This window comes from Sciurus carolinensis, chromosome 1 (genome assembly GCF_902686445.1).
Source record: "Sciurus carolinensis chromosome 1, mSciCar1.2, whole genome shotgun sequence".
NCBI lineage: Eukaryota > Metazoa > Chordata > Mammalia > Rodentia > Sciuridae > Sciurus > Sciurus carolinensis.
In genome coordinates this window covers 66,754,347-66,774,412 of record NC_062213.1, presented here as the reverse complement: position 1 = coordinate 66,774,412, position 20,066 = coordinate 66,754,347, and the positions used below count along the sequence as shown (strand labels likewise).

General features: G+C 36.8%; 1 protein-coding gene across 3 annotated transcripts in view; it reads left to right on the top strand.

Moving 5' to 3' along the window:
* Positions 1 to 20,066, top strand: part of Prex2 (phosphatidylinositol-3,4,5-trisphosphate dependent Rac exchange factor 2) — a 273,671-nt gene that overhangs the window by 79,131 nt on the left and 174,474 nt on the right. For all 3 annotated transcript variants that reach the window (XM_047553955.1, XM_047553962.1, XM_047553971.1), the window contains 2 exons: positions 7,303 to 7,436; positions 10,978 to 11,081. In XM_047553955.1, coding sequence (XP_047409911.1) covers positions 7,303 to 7,436; positions 10,978 to 11,081 — 238 coding nt within the window. The remainder of the gene's footprint in view (positions 1 to 7,302; positions 7,437 to 10,977; positions 11,082 to 20,066) is intronic.

Sequence of the window (20,066 nt, the reverse complement as noted above, 5' to 3'; positions counted from 1 at the left end):
TACTATAATTTTTTGAGTTATAAAGTAAGCAATTAAGATAATTTTTAACAAGTGTAAGCAAAATTAAAAATGTTCCCAACCAAATGCTATATCACATAAATTCAAGTAGATTGCTTTTATCTTTAGGAATTTATAATTGGCTATTTTGTTTCTTATCTTCAATATGTTGGTTTTCATTTAGATCTAAAATTATATTCACTAAGATGTGCAAAGAAACTTCAAATAGTCTCCTTCAGGAATTCTTGTATTTGTCTACAATTTCTCTGCTATGAATCTTTTAAAATGCTAACTGGGATCTGACTTAACTTCCTCTTTGGCTATACTCTTCCATTTCAAGTGTCCAGGGTGACCTCCCATTTGGGCATGAATGCCACCTCTTTCAATCAGTTAGAATGGTTGTGTGTTTTACAGTTGATTCATGATGATAATTTCTCTCCTGGGGAGCCGGTTGTCCTGCTGGGATGAGAAAAATGAAGTAAAGTTTGCTTTGCAGTTCTGTTGTCACTCAAACATTGGAAGAAAAACTGAACTTGCTTTAAATTGCAGGATTTGTCAGTGAAATCTGCCAGGCCTATTCCTAAACAAGAATTTCAGAGACTTCTTCCAGTACGCTAGGGAAACGAAATCAGTCGTGACTGATTTTGTTTCCTTCTGGTGTGTATTCTGAAGATTGAATCTACTGCAGAATGAGAGATTCCTCAAACACTAACAGTACTGTTTGCACAGTATGCACCAGCTACTGAAAGGGAGATATATGTGGTTGTTACTGTTTTATGTGGCCCGTAGCAGAGGACGCCTCAGCTTCACCAACTGCTCGAGAGTTTGGATCTAGAATGTCCCCCAAAGGCACATGTGTTCAAGACTTGGTTCCCTAACCTGTAGAACTATTGGGAGGTGGTTAAAAAGTTAGGTCATTGGGGGCATACCCTTGAAGGGCATATTAGGACCCCAGCTCCTTCCTGTCTCTCTCTTTTGCTCTCTGATCACCATGGGGTGAGCAGCCTCCACTGTCCCATGCTCCCATCAGGATCTGTTGTGCTGCCATAGGCCAAAAGCAACAGGGCTAAGTGAATCATGGACTGAAACCTCTAAAACCATGGGCCAAAATAAACTCTTCCTTTTTTTAAGTTGATTTATCTCAGGTATTTTTTACAGCGATGAAAACCTAGCTAGTGCACCACCTGGCTGATTTTACAATACTGAATACAAGAGAAAAGTGGAGTATTGAAGCCAAAGAAAGTTAGTGGTATTTAGGGAATTCAAGTTTTCAGGAAAATCAAGAAGGCACAAGGCAGGTAACATGAATGTGTCCTTCCTAGAAGGCCGGCAGTGTGAGTTCCAGTGGAGTACATTTTGAGATGTGTGCTGCACAGCTGGACAGAGTGTTTGGAGTTTTGGTACTTTGGGGGATGTAGCTTACAGTAGGGCTTAGCCAGCTGGTTGGCAACTTGTGGCCAGAACCTGATTATCATTGTAGTTCACCCTCTGGAGAGATGGGATGAAGCTATTTCTGAGGACTTTAGGAGAAATGACTAGTCTCGTAGGACTCTGTAGGAATGTAGAGTTAGACAGAATGCATTCAGGCCCTGAGAAGTAAGGAGTGGATTGCCAAGAGCTATTTTTGAATGCCTAACAAGAATTACTGCTCAGCCTGAAGACAGCTTTGTGTATATGTGGTGTGGCTCTTGCAGGGTTAGGACAGGGCCAGGTTCAAACGTAGGTGGCAAGACAATTCCAGAAGCCAGACATGCTTGAAGAGTTTTCAAGGTAGCCTTGAACAAACACTGTGAATAGTTCCCGACTCCAAAATGGCACCCTTGCTTCAGTAACTAAAATTCTCTTGAATGGCATCCAAGTCTGATACACTATGAATTTGCACTGTTTCCATTTTAGGTGGATATTCTCTCATGTAAATTACTTAATTACCCAGGATGTCATTTTCCCATTAATCAACTGAAGGTTTTATTGTTTTTGCAATAAATTCTTGGATCTAGAATTGTCCTTTACGTGAATAAATGCTACTAAATTATCATTTATATGAATTTAGGTAAAATGGCAATTGAAATTTATCATTCCCAAATAATATGACATAGTGAAAAGCATGACTTTTGAGCAGACCTTGTCTTTAATCTAATTACTCCTTTGTTCTAGGGTAATATGTCAGACATCTTTTATATACAGTGTGAGTTATTGCAGGGGTCAAATGAAGTAAGTGAGAGTACTTAGAAAACTGTAAAATGCTCCGCAAATATGATAGTATTTAAATCTTTGGTACAAAAGTGGGACTTTACCCTTGAGAAATTTCCCTCATTTGTCCAGTATATCCATACAGGGAAGGTGTTGATTATCTTAGGTTATATAGTTCCATGCAATGGAAACTAAAAGAAAAATTAATTTAAAAGATATTGGATCACTCACAGAATCAGTAGAAAAGCCATTGTCAGATTTAAAAGGTGCATTAGGGCAACTGTGGCTGTCTGGTAGTCTCATCAGCACCCGAGCCCACAAGAATCAACTCTCATATTTTTTCCATCCTTATTTTACTCCATTCAGCATTAAGAATTGAAATCTTAAGATTCCACTAATTTGGGGGATAAATTTTCTTAGGGAAGGGCTGAGGTCCTAGATTGCCAGTCATCTACTTTCCTTTCAGGAAAATACTCATCTTCCATTGTATGCACGCAATCTAACACAATACCTGATTCTAGGTACTTTAAAAAGGAAAGGGGTTTGTTTAGCTCATGGTTCTGGACGTTCAGGATCAGGTCACAGGCAACTGCTCAGCTTTATTGAGGGGCTTATGGTGGAAGGCATCATAATGTGGGAGTGCAGGAGGAAGAGGCCAATGATGTGATGTGTGTGGAGAGGAATTCAGGGGAGGTGCAAGGCTACCTTAAGATGACCCACTCTTGTGGGAACTAATTCCATCCCATAAGACCTACATTAATGCCTCCTAATGGTAGTGCCTTCATGACCTAATTACCTTCCACAAATTTCTACTTCTTAAAGGTTCCACCACAACACTACTAGCACATTAACCTTTGGGGGATAGATGATATGCAAACCCCTTTAGTGGTGTTCAGCAGTTTGCTGAGGTAGTATCATCCCCATTACATAGACTTAAAAAAAAGTGAGGCCTATTTAACTTACATTCCTACAACTCACAGGTGGCAAAGTTCAGTTTGAAAAACAGTAGCCAGATTCTAAAGTTTAATATATGTCTTACTTTATTATATTATAACCACGCTTAGAGAAAAATTTAGCCAGTTCTTTGGATTGTTTTTTTTTTTTTTCTTGTTTTCCTGCTTGCCTTTAACAGTAAGTTGATTATAGAAATTAGGTTTTTGTCAGCATTTATGTAGTAACTGGTATAGAAGATCTGTAGTTACTGTTTTAATTGTTCATTTTAAAAATATTTTTTAGTTATAGATGAACACAATACCCTTACTTTATTCATATTTTTATGTGGTGCTGAGGATTGAACCCAGTGCTTCACGTGTGCTAGGCAAGTGTTCTACCACTGAGCCACAACCCTGGCCCCGTAATTGTTCATTTTTGAAGTAATGCCTTTTATTAGCATAATCTGTTATATCTGTTATATATCTTATCTAACATTCAGAGCATTCCACAAGATATTCGACTGAAGATAATTATATGGAAATAATGTGTTTTGGATGGGAAGTTTATCAGCTGTTTAACCAGTTGCCATTTCATTTTGTAGAACAGGACCATTCTGTTTCATCCTTCTTCTTTTTTGGTTGACTGTATCATAACAAGTATAACTTTTGGAGTTGTACAGAAGTATTTTGACAAGGGAATATCAATAAACACTGCAATGTTTAGTAATTGAACTTTAAATCCTTGATGTGCCTATTTGGAATTAGTCTCTCAAATCTGGAAAAAAAAATCTCAACAAAAGAGAAGAGAAGGATTGTTAATATTGAAGGTGTTGGGGAAAATGAGATTCAAGATGAGTATTGTGATTCAGAAATTAAAGAGAAGTAGAAGTCTGGCATTTTTTGATTACTTTTTTACGTGGAGAAATACAGTGCTACAAGACCATGTCGTAGACATCTTGGAATCTATTTACTGCCTATGTTTGATTGAGTGTGCTGTACAGTGTACTGACTGCAGGTCATGTTCTTTTGTTATTTCTTGAGTCTGAGTCTTCCTGAGATTGGTGATGATGCTGTTTTCTTTTGTATTCTGTACTATGTGATTTGGTAGGTACAAATTCATCTACTACCTTGAGGTGGAAATGATTTATAGATGGTCCTCGTTATTTGAGGATAAGTGGTTTTGGCAAAAGATCACTGAGACTGAATGTACTTAAACAGAGGAACAAACTTTTTTAAGTGGCAATGGGAGAAAGTTTTATCTTGGCAAAATGAATATTTATATTATTGTTATGATTTATATATGACAGAATTCAGTTTACAATTTTAGTTTGAATCTCAAAAAATGAATAAAAGTTGAGTGCTGTTTTTTTTGGGGGGTTGTACATTTTATGATGAAGTTGTATGATAAAATTATGCTAGTCTTCATGTTTAATTACACGGCATTTTAAAAAATTGGTCTTTTGTAAGAATATTCACATACTTCATTAGTTTTCTCAAGAGAGAACTTTGGTGGGAATAGATCTCCTGAAAATCAAAGGGAGATCAGTAGAGGAAGGGAACCAAAGGGTGGGAGGGAGGGGGGGAGGGAGGGGGGAAGTACTAGGGATTGACTTTGGCCAAATTTTATTGCATATTGTGTGCATGTATGAATATGTAACAACAAAACCCATCAATATGTACAACTATGATGCACCAATTTAAAATGTGGGGGAAAAAAAAGAGACAACTTTGATGTTGAACTCCTATCAAGTTGTTGTTCTTGTCAGTTTTCTCACTGTTAATGGCCTGTCTCCGTTAGATCTTGTTTGGTTGTGCGTTGTATATGAGTGTGGAAGGAACAAGCCTTTCTGTCATTTCTCATCTTTTCCAAGACTGTGGTTTCTCTCTGTGGTCAGTTTGTTTTTCTGATTGTCATGCAACATTTAGTTCACGAGATGATCTGATTATGGAGTCTGATTTTAAACACAGTTAACTAATCAATGGTTCCATATTAAAATGGGGTCAACTTGGTAGAGATTTATATCAGGATAAAGTGTTTAGCACATTGCATGACATGAATAGATATATGAACAGCCCGATTTTAGAATTCATCTAGATAAGATGTGTATTATGCATGGTTGTTTAATGATTAAACGTATTTGCTTAAGAATAGATATGCAGAATGAAAAATTAACACTGATTTTCAAAGTGAAGGAAAACTACTAACAAGATAAATAACAGTATGTAGGCGTAAAGGAATATTCAATGATGATGAAATATATATAGTAGATTTAAGAAAAGAGGTTCAAAAAGCCAAATTACTCAAAGATAGGATGGAAAATAGCTGGGGGTTTTGGCAACTACTGAACTCTTTGAATCAGTGGTAAGATAAGGCTGCCATTATAGTTAGTTCAAATTTATGCAAAATATTCCCCATATTTGTTTATAATCCACAACATGTCAGGATTTCTGTCATATAGGAATGTAACTACTATTATCTGCCTATGTTAATTTGAGGGTACTTCCTCATAATAATTGTTTAATGTTCAAGTCCGGATAATGTTGCAAAATTCTAACCATTTTGTAATACAATTTACCATCCTTGGTTGGCCACCATAAGAATAGTCTAAGGAGGTGATATTCTGAGCTGTTAGTAAAATTGCTACTAATACTTTCCATAATGTTATGCAAGGTCTTTATTTAAGAATCAATTTTATGTTTCCATTTCTATTTTCCAATTCTATTCTAGCCTTTTTTTTCTAAGGGTACTAAGAATAGATAAGGGTATATTCTTTACAAGTAAATAGTAGGACATCAACAAGTAAATAATAGGACATCATTGATACTGGCCACTGGATTTGAAGTTTATATTCATATTTCATGACAGCCCTTGCTTAATGAACTCATGACAGAGTACATGAAAGTGCATAAAATTTTTACATCTCCATTTATATATTTACTGTTAGAGTGAAAAAAATAAAATAGGAAAATGTCTAAAATTTAAAATGTATTTGTAATATAAATAACCAAGTTAACCTAGTAGCATTTTCTCCTAAGTTATGTTCCCTTTTGGAAGTTTCTTATTGTAGACATAAAGAGTTGTTAATTTAAATTTTTATGGTCGACTAGAAAAACTATATTAGTGATTTTGTGGAAATGTGAAATTTTAAAAATAAAATTAAAAACATTGATTTAATCAAGAATCAGAAATTCACCTCAGATTAAAAGAAACCAGACATAACTTGAAATTCTCTTGCTAGATCTCTACTGAAAACTTCCAAAATGTTTTTTATTCATCTTAGTGTATTAGTTATGACAGGTTAGGTATAGGAACATTCTACATTTCTACATTTCCATAGAAAATTATGTGTAGCTCACACGAGAAACCCTTGTGTATTCTGCTTAGAAGGGCAGCTTTCCTCTGTTGAAGTTTCAGGGCCCAGGCTCCTTCATCTTGTGGCTCTTCTTATTGTTTAATGGTTAGCTTTGTGTTAAGAATCAGTATTGTTGATCTGAGAAGTGTAGTCAGTAGTAGAATTCTTGCCTAGCATGCACGAGACCTGAGTCCCATCTCCAACACTGAAAAAAGAGAAAAAAAATCAGTTTTGTCACTAATCATGTAATCTTTGTGGGCACTCAGTAAAGCCTTGTTTAATCAGTAAGTTTTCCCGTGCCTTCTTTTAATAAATCTGAGGCTCTTTGGAAGGTTGTTCCCTTTATGTCATTTTTTTTTCTCTTATGCTTTTCCATACCAAGGATGGATATATAAATTGATAACTGCTAATAATTCAAACAATTTCATACACTTTTTTTTTTTTTTTTACATGTCCATGGATCCTTTTCTCCATACTGGAGAAACAAATAAGAAAGGGACAATATGAACATTAATGTTATGAATTAGTTTGAAATTATCTCCTTTCAAAATAACATAGACGACATGATTATAATGTTTGTGTCTTGTGCATATGTACATTAGCTGTCTGAACACACACCCAGAACATCTCTGCTGAGACTGACCTGGAACCTGGGAGGGGAAGGAGACCTACATTCAGTATAACTACTTAATAGTGTTTGCACTTTATCCTGTTTCTATATTGCTTCTTAATAAAAAGAAGTATACTTTTAAGGAGAAGAATCTTTGCATACAGAGGTCTCAACCAAGTAATCAGAGGTTATTAATTTAATTTTTTTTTTTTTGACTTAGGGGTCCAACATCACGGACACCTGTACTGAAATGTTGATGTGTGGAGTCTTACTGAAAATTTCCTCTGGAAATATTCAAGAACGGGTGTTTTTTCTTTTTGATAATCTTTTGGTATACTGCAAAAGGAAACACAGGTAAGATCATAAACAAGTTTCGCTTCAGAAATGGTCCATCCATCTCACAGTTTCTTGTTTTCCTTTGTGTTTCCCAGAGCTCATCCTCTCACCAGTAAATTGCTTCATGTCCTCAGCCTATCTGCTTGGTCTCTTCACCTTCTTGGTAGACCTCACAGAAGTGTCACTCCCATCTCGGGACGCTGTCTCCCCGGAGCCCTACCAAGGAGGGGTGTTTGTTCCTAATCTGTATACCCCAGGGCCTGTAGGAGAGACCCATGTGCCTTCCCTGTTTCCCAAACCTGCTTCTTAACCATTTCCCCCTCTTCCCTCAAGAATCTCAGCAAATGTGAAGTTCATGCCACTAGTCTTCCTGACCCACTGATGTTCCTGGTGACTCTCTTCTACGGAACACTTATTATCTCCCTGCTGCACACAAATCCAGTGATTGCTTTAGCTCTTGGGTCACTTTCTTTCCACCCTATTCCTGTCACCATTTTTGGAAAGTTCAAAATTTACATAGAGATCTATCCAGACTTTGGGGCCTGTACATCCAGTGTCTTCATCTGCGATGATCCTTTTCCTCCATTACACTTGAGCTGCCTATCCTTTGATGTCCCTTTACCTTGTCAATACCAGCAGTTGTGAAGTAGAAAATCTTCCATTGTAAGCATCCCACTCTGACCACCATCCCCTGTCCTGCTACTTCTCCTCCTCTGATGTTCCCACCTAAGTTACTCTCTGACCCTTGAACCTATCACTTTGACTCCAAATATTGCTTGATATCTCTTATCTTTAAAAAAGACATATCTCTTGTGTCACACTGTCTCCTATCTCTCTGCTCTCTTTCATAGCTGACTTTCTGGGAAGAGTTTTAGGTTGTCATATTTCTAATTCCTCATTTCTTATTCTCCCCTTCACAACATTCAGTGAGACTCTAGTCCACTCTAATCCACTAACCTGCTCATGTGCAAGGATCCACTGTGTTTCTAATCCAGTGGTTGCTTTTCCACTTTTTCAGGTTTTCCTTGTTTTCTTAGCACCTTTTAACAGGTTGAGTAAAACTTCTCAAAACGCTGACTGTAACTGGGACACTAGTTCAGTGAGATGGTACCAGTAAGCTTCATTCAATTAATAGGCACAGTGAAAGGTTGGAAGTGCAGGATATTGAGTGATTGTATATGCTAAGTTCAGAAATCAGGAAACTCACCAGCCATTTTTTGGTAGAGTGAGAATGAGAGATACAAAACTGATTTACTAGGCAGAATTAAGGGAGTTTCCATCTTTATCTCTTGAAATGATGACTTTTCCTAAGTCTGTTAAGCAAGATGCCCAGAGAAAATGAGTGAAAATTTGGCAGCTAAGTTGATGATGTATGGTATTTCAGAGATGTGGATTACAGTATTAAATTCTCTAGCAAGAGATAGTAGTTTTTAAAATGGTGATGACATGAAGCAAGAAAACACAGAACTGCAACATGAACCTTCAGGAAAGGGAACAGGTCTAAGAGAATCAAATTGTTGTCATCTCTACCTTAATGGAGTTTAAAAAATTCTGCCCTCCCACCCATCGCCTTTTTTTTGAGATGGAATCTTGCTGTGTATCCCAGACTGGTCTTGAACTCCTGGGCTCCAGCTGTCCTCCGACCTTAGTTTCCTGAATAACTGGGACCACAGGCATATGCCACCATGTCCAGCTCAAAACATCTTTTTACTTTGTGGAAATGAACCTATTTATTTCTTTTATTGTTCTCTTTTAAATTCTTGTGTTTGATAGCGTAGGGGTGAATAGAAGTAAGCTTTAGGAAGATGAGGTAATTAGTTTTACCCATGCCTGTAATCCTAGGGAGTTGGGAGGTAGAAGCAGGAGAATTGAGTTCTAGGCCAGCAACTTAATGAGGCTCTGTCTCAAAAAATAAAAAGGGCTGGGATGAAGCTTAGTGTTAAAGCACCCCTGAGTTTGATCACCAGTACCACACACACAGAGAATATTTAATGTGAATGAAGGTGTTTTGGTGGAATATTCAAAGGCATCTGTTTGAGAATGAGATCTTTTTTCAATACAGTTGATCTTACCGATCTGTCTATCAGTCTGTCTGTCAGCAAGTCCAGAGCTTTGGCAAAATTAGCATCAGTATACAAATTGATGTTATGTTATGGCTATAATTGTTAAATAAGTTAACTGAAAATGTTTTACCAAGTTAAATTCCTACTGTTTAGTAAGCATCCTTAAGGAATGTATAATCTGACCTTCAGTGATGCCAATTCATAGTTACTTGTCCTGAATTCCTGATTTAAGGATTTATTTAGGCTTATTAACTGAGGACATGTAGAGGTTGCTGTCAACATGAAGTTGAGAATGCAGGGTGGTGCAGGTTTGGGGCTCACCGACTCTCCAGTGAGATTAATTATCATCTGTTGTTCTTAGTAGTGATGAAGGACTGCTAAGTTTGATGAGGGTTTAGGATAAATAGACCAGGAATATACAATCTTTTTCAAGGAGGGAGCCCTGGGGCTGGGGTGGCAGTATCTTGAGACACCTCCTGTGTTCAACCACCCACTTCAGGGCGGGTGTCTAACTGCAAGGGAGGAGGGATGCTGCAGGTGGTGGACAGGCACATCTTGTACTAGGTGTGCCTAGATAGCACAGTAAATTAATCTTTGCTTCTGTCTATTCAGTTGGTGGCCAGACTTTTGTCAGTGAGTCAAATTGAAGAGTCTGGGTCACTGAAATCTCTTGAATGACTAGGTATTTTTTAGCGTCTATGAATAATTTCTCAGGCTCATTTCTGTTTAATTTAAAACATGTTTTGTTGTTTTAAAACATTTAAATTGTTTAGAATTCTAATCCACAACTTCCTAGTTCATTGTTAATGTTCATCTGTAAACCTTGGTGCTTTACTGTGTTATATACTTTTTGTGATTAAAGGTTGGCACTACACATAGTCTACACAAATTTTTTTAAACATGTTTTGAGTTATTTTTAAAATAACTTTGGAAAGGATTATAAATGCATTAAGTGACTTGTTCAACAAGCATGCAGTAATCATATCATAAAATGAGTATAGAAGAAATATTTTTACACCTGAATGTCTCTCAGCTTAAGAACTTCTAACATGGTTAGTTTCTTTGAAGAGGAGAGAACTTAATGTATTTATTTACCAGGGATTCTTAAAAATGGGAATTACTAGCTACTGAGCAATGAGAAATGAAGGTGAAACTAACTCAAATGCAGAATGAAAATAATGAACCTGTAGAGTGTGTCAGAGTTTGACTGGGTAAGGCAGATGTCCGATATTGAGCAAAAGTATTTGGTCAACTCTCCCACCTGTGTATGATCTTTAGCTCAGAACGTAAATTTATTTAAAGAAATTAGTTTATCTGTCGCAGCTTTTAAAGCAACTAGAACATAAGTCAAATCACCAAGTGCCAAAAACTCTTGTACCGTTGACTGAATTGATGCCTGTTTTTTTTCCCCTGAAGAATCTCTTAAAGTATGATGTTTTGACATCGTTTTGCATGAAGTCTAGTAACAAAGACTTTGTGGTTTCATTCATTTAAAGACGGTTGAAGAACAGCAAGGCATCCACGGATGGACATCGGTACCTCTTCCGGGGCCGGATCAATACCGAGGTGATGGAGGTGGAGAACGTGGATGATGGCACGGGTGAGTGGGGGGCGGATTGAAGACCCAATGCCAACGGTAAAGTCCCCCGGGAGATGGAATCCATCTGCACACATTAGCGTTTAGAATTATTTTGTCCGACAGAGCCACTGGGCTAAGGGAGGAGGAAGGGTGGGTGAATGAGTGCAGGACTGTTGTGAACGTGGAGAGTTAGGGTTGGCTGACACTCCGTCATTAGTACAAGAATGCTGAAGGAAGAGCTGTCTTCTAAAAGGTTCCTATCCCCAGGAACTGAGGCCCTGAGGCTGGAATCTGCACAGCCCCAGTAAAACTTTTCATGGGATTGAATCCAAGGACCATTGGTGTAAAATCTGTCCAAGTCACTCCTCACCGGATCTCACTCCCTGACCACCTAGCTGCATTGTATGCCCTGTGCCCTTCTACTTCTTCATCCAGTGCCCTGGTATCCCATAATCATCATCAAAATTCAGTCTGACCACCAGTGCAGATGGTACCAATGGTGGCAATCACATCATTAGGGGGACAGAGAAGGAGGCAGAATGCAAGGGGTGGAGGTTCCATCCTCAGGAAGTGAGGCCAGGAACTCTCAGCCTATGGAAAAGCATAAAAAGGAACAAAATAAAGGAGGCGACAGAGCCAATGGGGAAGAGCGGTCCATCGGGGAGAGAGAGGAAGAATTTTAAAAAAACAGAGTGGAGGTTTTGAGTTCTGACTGCTGACTCTTGTGTAAAGTGGGCTTTGTACAGCCTCTTCCACATTCAGGTTCCTGGAGCAAGACAGATCTTAACATTCTAGACAGACAATAGTTTTAAATGCCCTAACATAAAATGACTTACTGCCTCCTTATGAAAAATAATATGTACATCCAGCCATGGCAAGTCAGCCTGGTGGGTTCACACGTTAGCATCTGCAACTGGTTTAGCCTGCAGCACAGAAAGGGATTTGAAGTGGGACAGCCCCCTGTGCCAGGTGTCCGTCAGGTCCACACTCTGCCTCACAGTCAGTCAATGAGGAGCCGCTCCACGTGGTGAGCGGATGCGCAGGCGTGTGATTCCTCCTCCCAGGCGCCTCCAAGTTTTGCCCAATGTCTGCCTTTTTCCGGTAAATGCCACTATCAGCTCACTCTTTTCAGTACCTGACTATATGTCATGATGCCCACAATGGGGTCGAGAGATAGCTCACAAGTGAGCACTTGAAAATCTCTACCCTTTTCAGGTGATAAACACTCTTCTCCTCTCTGGGACCCCAGAATGACAATACAGGTACATGGGAGGTAGACAGCTGAACTGTGCCCCAATCCAATGCTTGTAATGTACATTATAAAGACATTTCTCTACATGAAAACAAAAATCACTTAGCAACAATTAATATATTTTATTTCATCCTATCACTTTCCCTAGTTTACTTTTGAAATCATAATAGAAATCGCTGGAGAAGGAACTTTAGATTACATAGAGGGAAATGGAGCAGGGTATGGAAGATAGTGGACTGAGACAGACATCATTACCCTATGTACATGCATGATTACACGAATGGTGTGAATCTACATCATGCACAACTATAGAAACAAAAAGATGTACCCCATTTGTGTTCAATGAATCAAAATGCAGTCTGTAAAAATAAAAAAAAATTAAATTAAAAAATAAATCACTGGCGAAAATGTGATTCAGTTTACTAATCACTCAATTTACAGACAACTTTTTAAAAATAGAAAATAAAATTTATTTAACTTCATTTTATTTAATACTTGTGACTAATAATTTCATGAGCTTGTCTGCAAAGGTTCATATCTTCAAATGTACAAAACAAAAAAGTACTCCCTTTGAGTAATAAGATATTTAAAATAAGCATTTAAAATCACACAAATCACCTCAACCCACAACTTTCCTCTATTAGCAAACTGACAGCCAGTCTACTAGTAACAGTTGTGTAGCACAAATGATTCTACAGTCTGTTATATATGATGGTGAATTTGTTACAGGAACAAAATGTCATACACAGACTTCAAAAACAAACTAGAACTTTAAGAGAATTAAGTTATTCATTCATTAGATATTTTCCATGCATAGACTCTATATACTAAGAATTGTGCACGTCCTGTGGGATTAAGGCAAAATGGATATTCTCAGAGAGAACACTATTAAGCTCTTCCCTTCAGCATTCTTGTACTAATGACGGAGTGTCAGCCAAACCTAACTCTTCACGTTCGCAACATTTTGACATATTCACAAAAGCATGGAAGGAATATAATTTGCTCTAATTTAGTCCCCAACACTTCTTCCCCTCTCCTGCCTCCCCCTGCTCCCCTCTTTCTACTGATCTTTCTGAAATTTACATATATATATATGCATATATATATAATTAATTAGTGTCTTGTGGGGTGGATATATTTGAAGTTAAGATTCACTGTGGCATATTCACATAAGTACATATGAAAGTTCAGTCATATTTATACCACTGTTCTTTCCCTCTCTGGTCCCTCCTTCCTCCTTCTCCGTCCCCTTTATGACAATGGAGTATTACTCAGTTATGAAGAAGAATGACATTATGGTATTTTTTAGTAAATGGATGGAACTGGAAAGTGTAATGCCAAGTCAAATAAGCCAGTCCCCAAAAGTCAAAGGTTGAATGTTTTCTGTGATTTGTAGAAACTAATCCAAAATAAGACTGGGGGTGGAGAGAAAAAAAGAGAGAAAGGAAAAAAAATGGGAAATTCATCAAAATAGAGGAAAGATCAGTAGAACTACATTTCTTTGTGATGAGCTCAAGTTTTAAGTCTGCTTATTTGATACCTTGTGATTGGAGCTGTGATGCTGATAGGTCTAGGCAGTACTGAATGATGCCCACCTGCCAAATACTCTCCTCACCTGGACCCTGGATAAGTTGAGTGAGGGATGGGCAAATACTTTCAGGCTTATCTGTCATTGCCAAACCCTAAAACCAACATCTACACCATATCTAGTTATAAATAATGAAAATGGATGAATTGAATATATATTTAAGCATGCTTGGAACTTTTGATGGAAAACTGAATAAAAAAGTTTTCCTTCCAATAGAATTATAGAAATGTTGAATATTTTTGTATACTGTATATATAAGTAAAATGTGTTTTTTTTTTTTTTTTCTAAGAAAGAAGCTCTGTCAGAAAACTAATTGCATTGATTTAGCACAAAACTTGCAGAAGAAATAATTGCTTTTGGAATGAGACTAAGCTCTCAGCTGACATGTAAATATCTCAAAACATTTGAGAAATAAATGGTTATAATTTCATTTATAATACTTAATGACTTGTATTAGATCATAGTTAATGTTAGTAAAGAAAAATGTAATTAAATGATGGTATGAAATGCAGAAGTACAAAAATTTGTCTATTTACCTAAATCTGTTCATATTATTATTTCCTGTGTTCAAGGAAGATATTAACCATATAGTTTGTGACCTGAATCAGATTCTCTAGATCACAATTCTGACTTTGTTGAATCAAACTTAATTCCTCTTTGAGGATTCTTTCTGGTGATCTTGGTTTGACTTAAAAGTTAAAGTAGGAATAATTTTCATGTTGATTTTCATAGTGCATACTTGAAAAACCATACAAATAATAGCACTAGATATTTGTATTCTCTCTTAAGACCTAGTTTATTTGTGTGTGTGGACAGAGGGAAAAATGTTCACCTGTAGAAAATGTGTCCTATAATTCAGTTTTGGCAGATCATAGATTTCCATATAGCAGTCAAATTTGAATTATATTGCAAATTTCAATATAGCAGTCATTTTTTATTCTTTTAAAAATTTGTTCTAATTAGTCTTACAAGACAGTAGAATGCATTTTGACACATCATACATAAATGGAGTATAACTTCTCACTCTTCTGGTTGTACATGATGTAGAATTATACCAGTCGAGTAATCATATGTGCACATCAGGTAATAATGTCTGATTCATTTTAGTGTCCTTCCTACTCCATACCCCCTCTCTTCCCTTCACTTCCGTCTGTCTAATTCAAAGTATTTCTATTCTTCCAAATGTCCCTGCAGCCCATTGAGAATTAGCATCCACACATCAGAGAAAATATTTAGCCTTTGTTTTTTGGGGATTGGCTTATTTCGCTTAGCATAAGAGTCTCCACTTCCATCCATTTACCTGCAAATGCCATAATTTCATTCTTCTTTAAGACTGAATAAAATTCTATTGTGTGTATATATATATATATATATATATATATATATATATATATATATATACCATATTTTCTTTATCCAGCTGGATAGGTTTAGTATTGTGAATTGAGCTGCTATAAACATTGATGTGGCTGCATCACTGAACTATGCTGATTTTAAGTCCTTTGAGTATAGGCCAAGGAGTGTGATAGCTGGGTCAAATGGTGATTCCATTCCAAGTTTTCTAAGGAATCTCCACACTGCTTTCCAGAGTGACTGCACTAATTTGCAGCCCCACCAGCAATGTATGAGTGTACCTTTTCCCCCCACATCCTCACCAACACCTATTGTTGCTTGTATTCTTGATAATTGCCATTCTAATTGGGGTGAGATGGAATCTTAGGGTAGTTTCTTCTTTTTTTTTTTTTTTTTTGGAGAGTAAATATTTTATTTTTACTTTTTAAATTTCATTTATTTATTGTGGTGCTGGAATTAAACCCAGGGCCTTGTGCATGCTAGGCAAGCATTCTATTTTTTTTTTTATTGTAAACAAATGGGATACATGTTGTTTCTCTGTTTGTATATGGAGTAGAGGCATACTATTTGTGTAATCATAAATTTACATAGGGTAATGTTGTTTGATTCATTGTTTTTTTTTTCCTTGTCCCCCAGCCCTCCTATCCCTCTTTTTCCTCTATACAGTCCTTCCTTCCTCCATTCTTGCCACCCTCCTTAACCATAACCCTAAACCTAACCCTAACCCTAACGCTAACCCCTCCCACCCCCCCATTATGTGTCATCATCCGCTTATCAGCGAGATCATTTGTCCTTTGGTTATTTGAGATTGGCTTATCTCACTTAGCATGATATTCTCCAATTTCATCCATTTGCCTGCAAATGCCATAATTTTATCATTCTTTATGGCGGAGTAATATTCCATTGTATATATATGCCACAGTTTCTTTATCCATTCATCAATTGAAGGACATCTAGGTTGGTTCCACAATCTGGCTATGGTGAACTGAGCAGCAATGAACATTGATGTGGCTGTATCTCTGTAGTATGCTGATTTTAAGTCCTTTGGGTATAAGCCAAGGAGTGGGATAGCTGGGTCAAATGGTGGGTTCATTCCAAGCTTTCTGAGGAATCTCCATACTGCTTTCCAGAGTGGCCGCACTAATTTGCAACCCCACCAGCAATGTATGAGTGTACTTTTTTCCCCACATCCTCGCCAACACCTTTTGTTGCTTGTGTTCTTGATAATCGCCATTCTAATTGGGGTGAGATGGAATCTTAGGGTAGTTTTGATTTGCATTTCTCTTATTACTAGAGATGTTGAACATTTTTTCATATGTCTGTTGATTGCTTGTACATCTTCTTCTGTGAAGCGTCTGTTCATATCCTTAGCCCATTTTTATTGGGTTATTTGTATTCTTGGTGTAAAGTTTTTTGAGTTCTTTATACATTCTGGAAATTAGTGTTCTATCTGAAGTATGAGCGGCAAAGATTTTCTCCCACTCTGTAGGTTCTATCTTCACATTGGTGATAGTATCCTTTGCTGAGAAAAAGCTTTTTAGTTTGAATCTATCCCAATTATTGATTCCTGTTTTTATTTCTTGTGCTATGGGAGTCCTGTTAAGGAAGTCTGATCCTAAGCCAACATGTTGAAGGTTTGGATCTACTTTTTCTTCTATACGATGCAGGGTCTCTGGTCTGATTCTGAGGTCCTTGATCCATTTTGAGTTGAGTTTTGTGCAGGGTGAGAGATAGGGGTTTAGTTTCATTCTGCATATGGATTCAATGCATATGGATTTCCAGTTTTCCCAGCACCATTTGTTGAAGAAGCTATCTTTTCTCCATTGCATATTTTTGGCTCCTTTGTCTACTATGAGAAAATTGTATATATTTGGGTTTGTGTCCGTGTCCTCTATTCTGTACCATTGATCTACCTGTCTATTTTGGTGCCAATACCATGCTGTTTTTGTTACTATTGCTTTGAGGTATAGTTGAAGTTCTGGTATTGTGATAACCCCTGTTTCATTCTTCCTGCTAAGGATTGCTTTAGCTATTCTGGGTCTTTTATTTTTTCAGATAAATTTCATGATTGCTTGGTCTATTTCTATGAGGTATGTCATTGGAATTTTAATTGGAATTGCATTGAATCTGTATAGCACTTTTGGTGGTATGGCCATTTTGACAATGTTAATTCTTCCTATTCAAGAACATGGGAGATCTTTCCATCTTCTAAGGTTTTCTTTTATTTCTTTCTTTAGTGTTCTCTAGTTCTCATTGTAGAAGTCTTTTACCTCTTTTGTTAGATTGATTCCCAAGTATTTTATTTTCTTTGAGGCTATTGTGAATGGGGTAGTTTTCCTAAATTCTCTTTCAGATGATTCATCGCTTATGAATTAGAATGGCTATTATCAAGAACACAAACAATAATAGATGTTGCCATGGATGTGGTGAGAAAGGTACACTCATACATTGCTAGTGGAGTTGCAAATTGGTGCAGCCACTCTGGAAAGCAGTGTGGAGAATCCTAAGAAAACGTGGAACAGACCCACCTTTTGACCCAGTTATCCCACTCCTCGGTTTATACCCAAAGGACCTAAAATCAGCAAACTGCAGTAACACAGCCACATCAATGTTTATAGCAGCTCAGTTCACAATAGCTGTATTGTGGAACCAACCTAGGTGCTCTTCAACAGATGAATGGATAAAGAAACTCTGGTATATATACACAATGGAATACTATTCAACCATAAAGAAGAATAATATTATGGCGTTTGCAAATAAATGGATGGAATTGGAGAATATCATGCTAAGTGAAATAAGTCAATTCCAAAAAACCAAAGGCCAAATGTTTTCCCTGATTTGTGGAGAATGATATATAATGGGGGTGGGGGTGGGGAATGATAGAATAATGGGCAAACTTTAGAATATGTAGAAGGAAATGATAGGGAGGGGGGTATGAAAAATGGTGGAATGAGACAGACGTCATTACTCTATGTACATGTATGATTACATAAATTGTACGAATCTACATTGTATACAACCATAGAAACGAATGATGTATCCCATTTGTGTACAATGAATCAAAATGCAGTCTGTAAAAAATTAAAAGCTAAATAAAAAAATGCATTAGATTTATGAGCATTGATTTTATATCCTGCTACTTTACTGAATTCACTTATGAGTTCTAGAAGTTTTCTGGTGGAATTTTTCGTCTCCTCTAAATATAGAATCATGTCATCAGCAAATAGGGATCGTTTGAGTTCTTCTTGCCCTATTCATATCCCTTTAATTTCTTTGGTTTGTCTAATTGCTCTGGCTAGAGTTTCAAGGACAATGTTGAATAGAAGTGGTGAAAGAGGGTATCCCTGCCTTGTTCCAGTTTTTAGGGGGAATGCTTTCAGTTTTTCACCATTTAGAATGATATTGGCCATGGGCTTAGCATAGATAGGCTTTGCAATGTTGAGGAATGTTCCTATTATCCCTATTTTTTCTAGTGTTTTGAGCATGAAGGGGTGCTGTATTTATCAAATACTTTTTATGCATCTTTTGAAATAATCATGTGATCTTAACTTTATGTCTGTTGATGTGGTGAATTACATTTATTGATTTCCTGATGTTGAACCAACCTTGCATCCCTGGGATAAAACCCACTTGATCATGATGTACTATCTTTTTAATATGTTTTTGTATGCGATTTGCTAAAATTTTGTTAAAAATTTTTGCATCTATTTTCATTAGGGATATTGGTCTGAAATATTCTTTCCTCCATGTGTCTCTGTCTGGTTTAGGTATCAGGGTGATATTAGCGTCATACAATGAGTTTGGGAGGGTTCCCTCCTCTTCTATTTCATGGAATATTTTGAGGAGTATTGGAATGAGCTCTTCTTTGAAGGTCTTGTAGAACTTGACGGAGAATCCATCTGGTCCTGGACTTTTCTTCGTTGGTAGGCTTTTGATGACTTCTTCTATTTCATTTCTTGAAATTGATCTATTTAAATTGTGTATGTCCTCCTGATTCAGTTTGGGTGGATCATATGTCTCTAGAAACCTGTTGATGTTTGAGATTTTCTATTTTGTTGGAGTATAGATTTTCAAAATAGCTTTCTAATTATGTTTTGTATTTCACTCGTGTCTATCATGATATTTTCTTGTTCATTCAGGATTTTAGTAATTTGAGTTTTCTCTCTCTTTGTTAGTGTGGTTAAGGGTTTATCAATTGTGTTTTCTTGTTTTTCAGTGAACCAACTTTTTAGTGTCAAGTTTTTTGATTGTTTCTTTTGTTTCAATTTCATTGATTTCAGCTCTGATTTTAACTATTTCTTGTCTTCTACTACTTTTGGTGTTGCTCTATTCTTCTTTTTCTAGGGCTTTGAGCTGTAGCGTTAGATCATTTATTTGTTGACTTTTTTTTCTTTTATTGAATGTGCTCCATGAAATGAATTTTCCTCTTAGTACTGCTTTCATAGTGTCCCAGAGATTTTGATATGTTGTATCTTTGTTCTCATTTACCTCTAAGAATTTTTTTATTTCCCTCCTGATGTCTTCTGTTATCCATGCGTCATTCAGTAGTATATCATTTAATCTCTAGGTGTTGGAGTAGTTTCTGTTTTTTATTTTGTCATTGATTTCTAATTTAATTCCATTATGATCTGATAGAATACAAGGTAGTATCTCTATCTGTTTGTATTTTCTAAGAGTAGCTTTGTGGCATAACATATGATCTATTTTAGAGAAGGATCCATGTGCTGCTGAGAAGAAAGTATGTTCGCTCATTGATGGAATATTCTATATATGTCTGTTAAGTTTAAATTATCAATTGTGTTATTGAGATCTG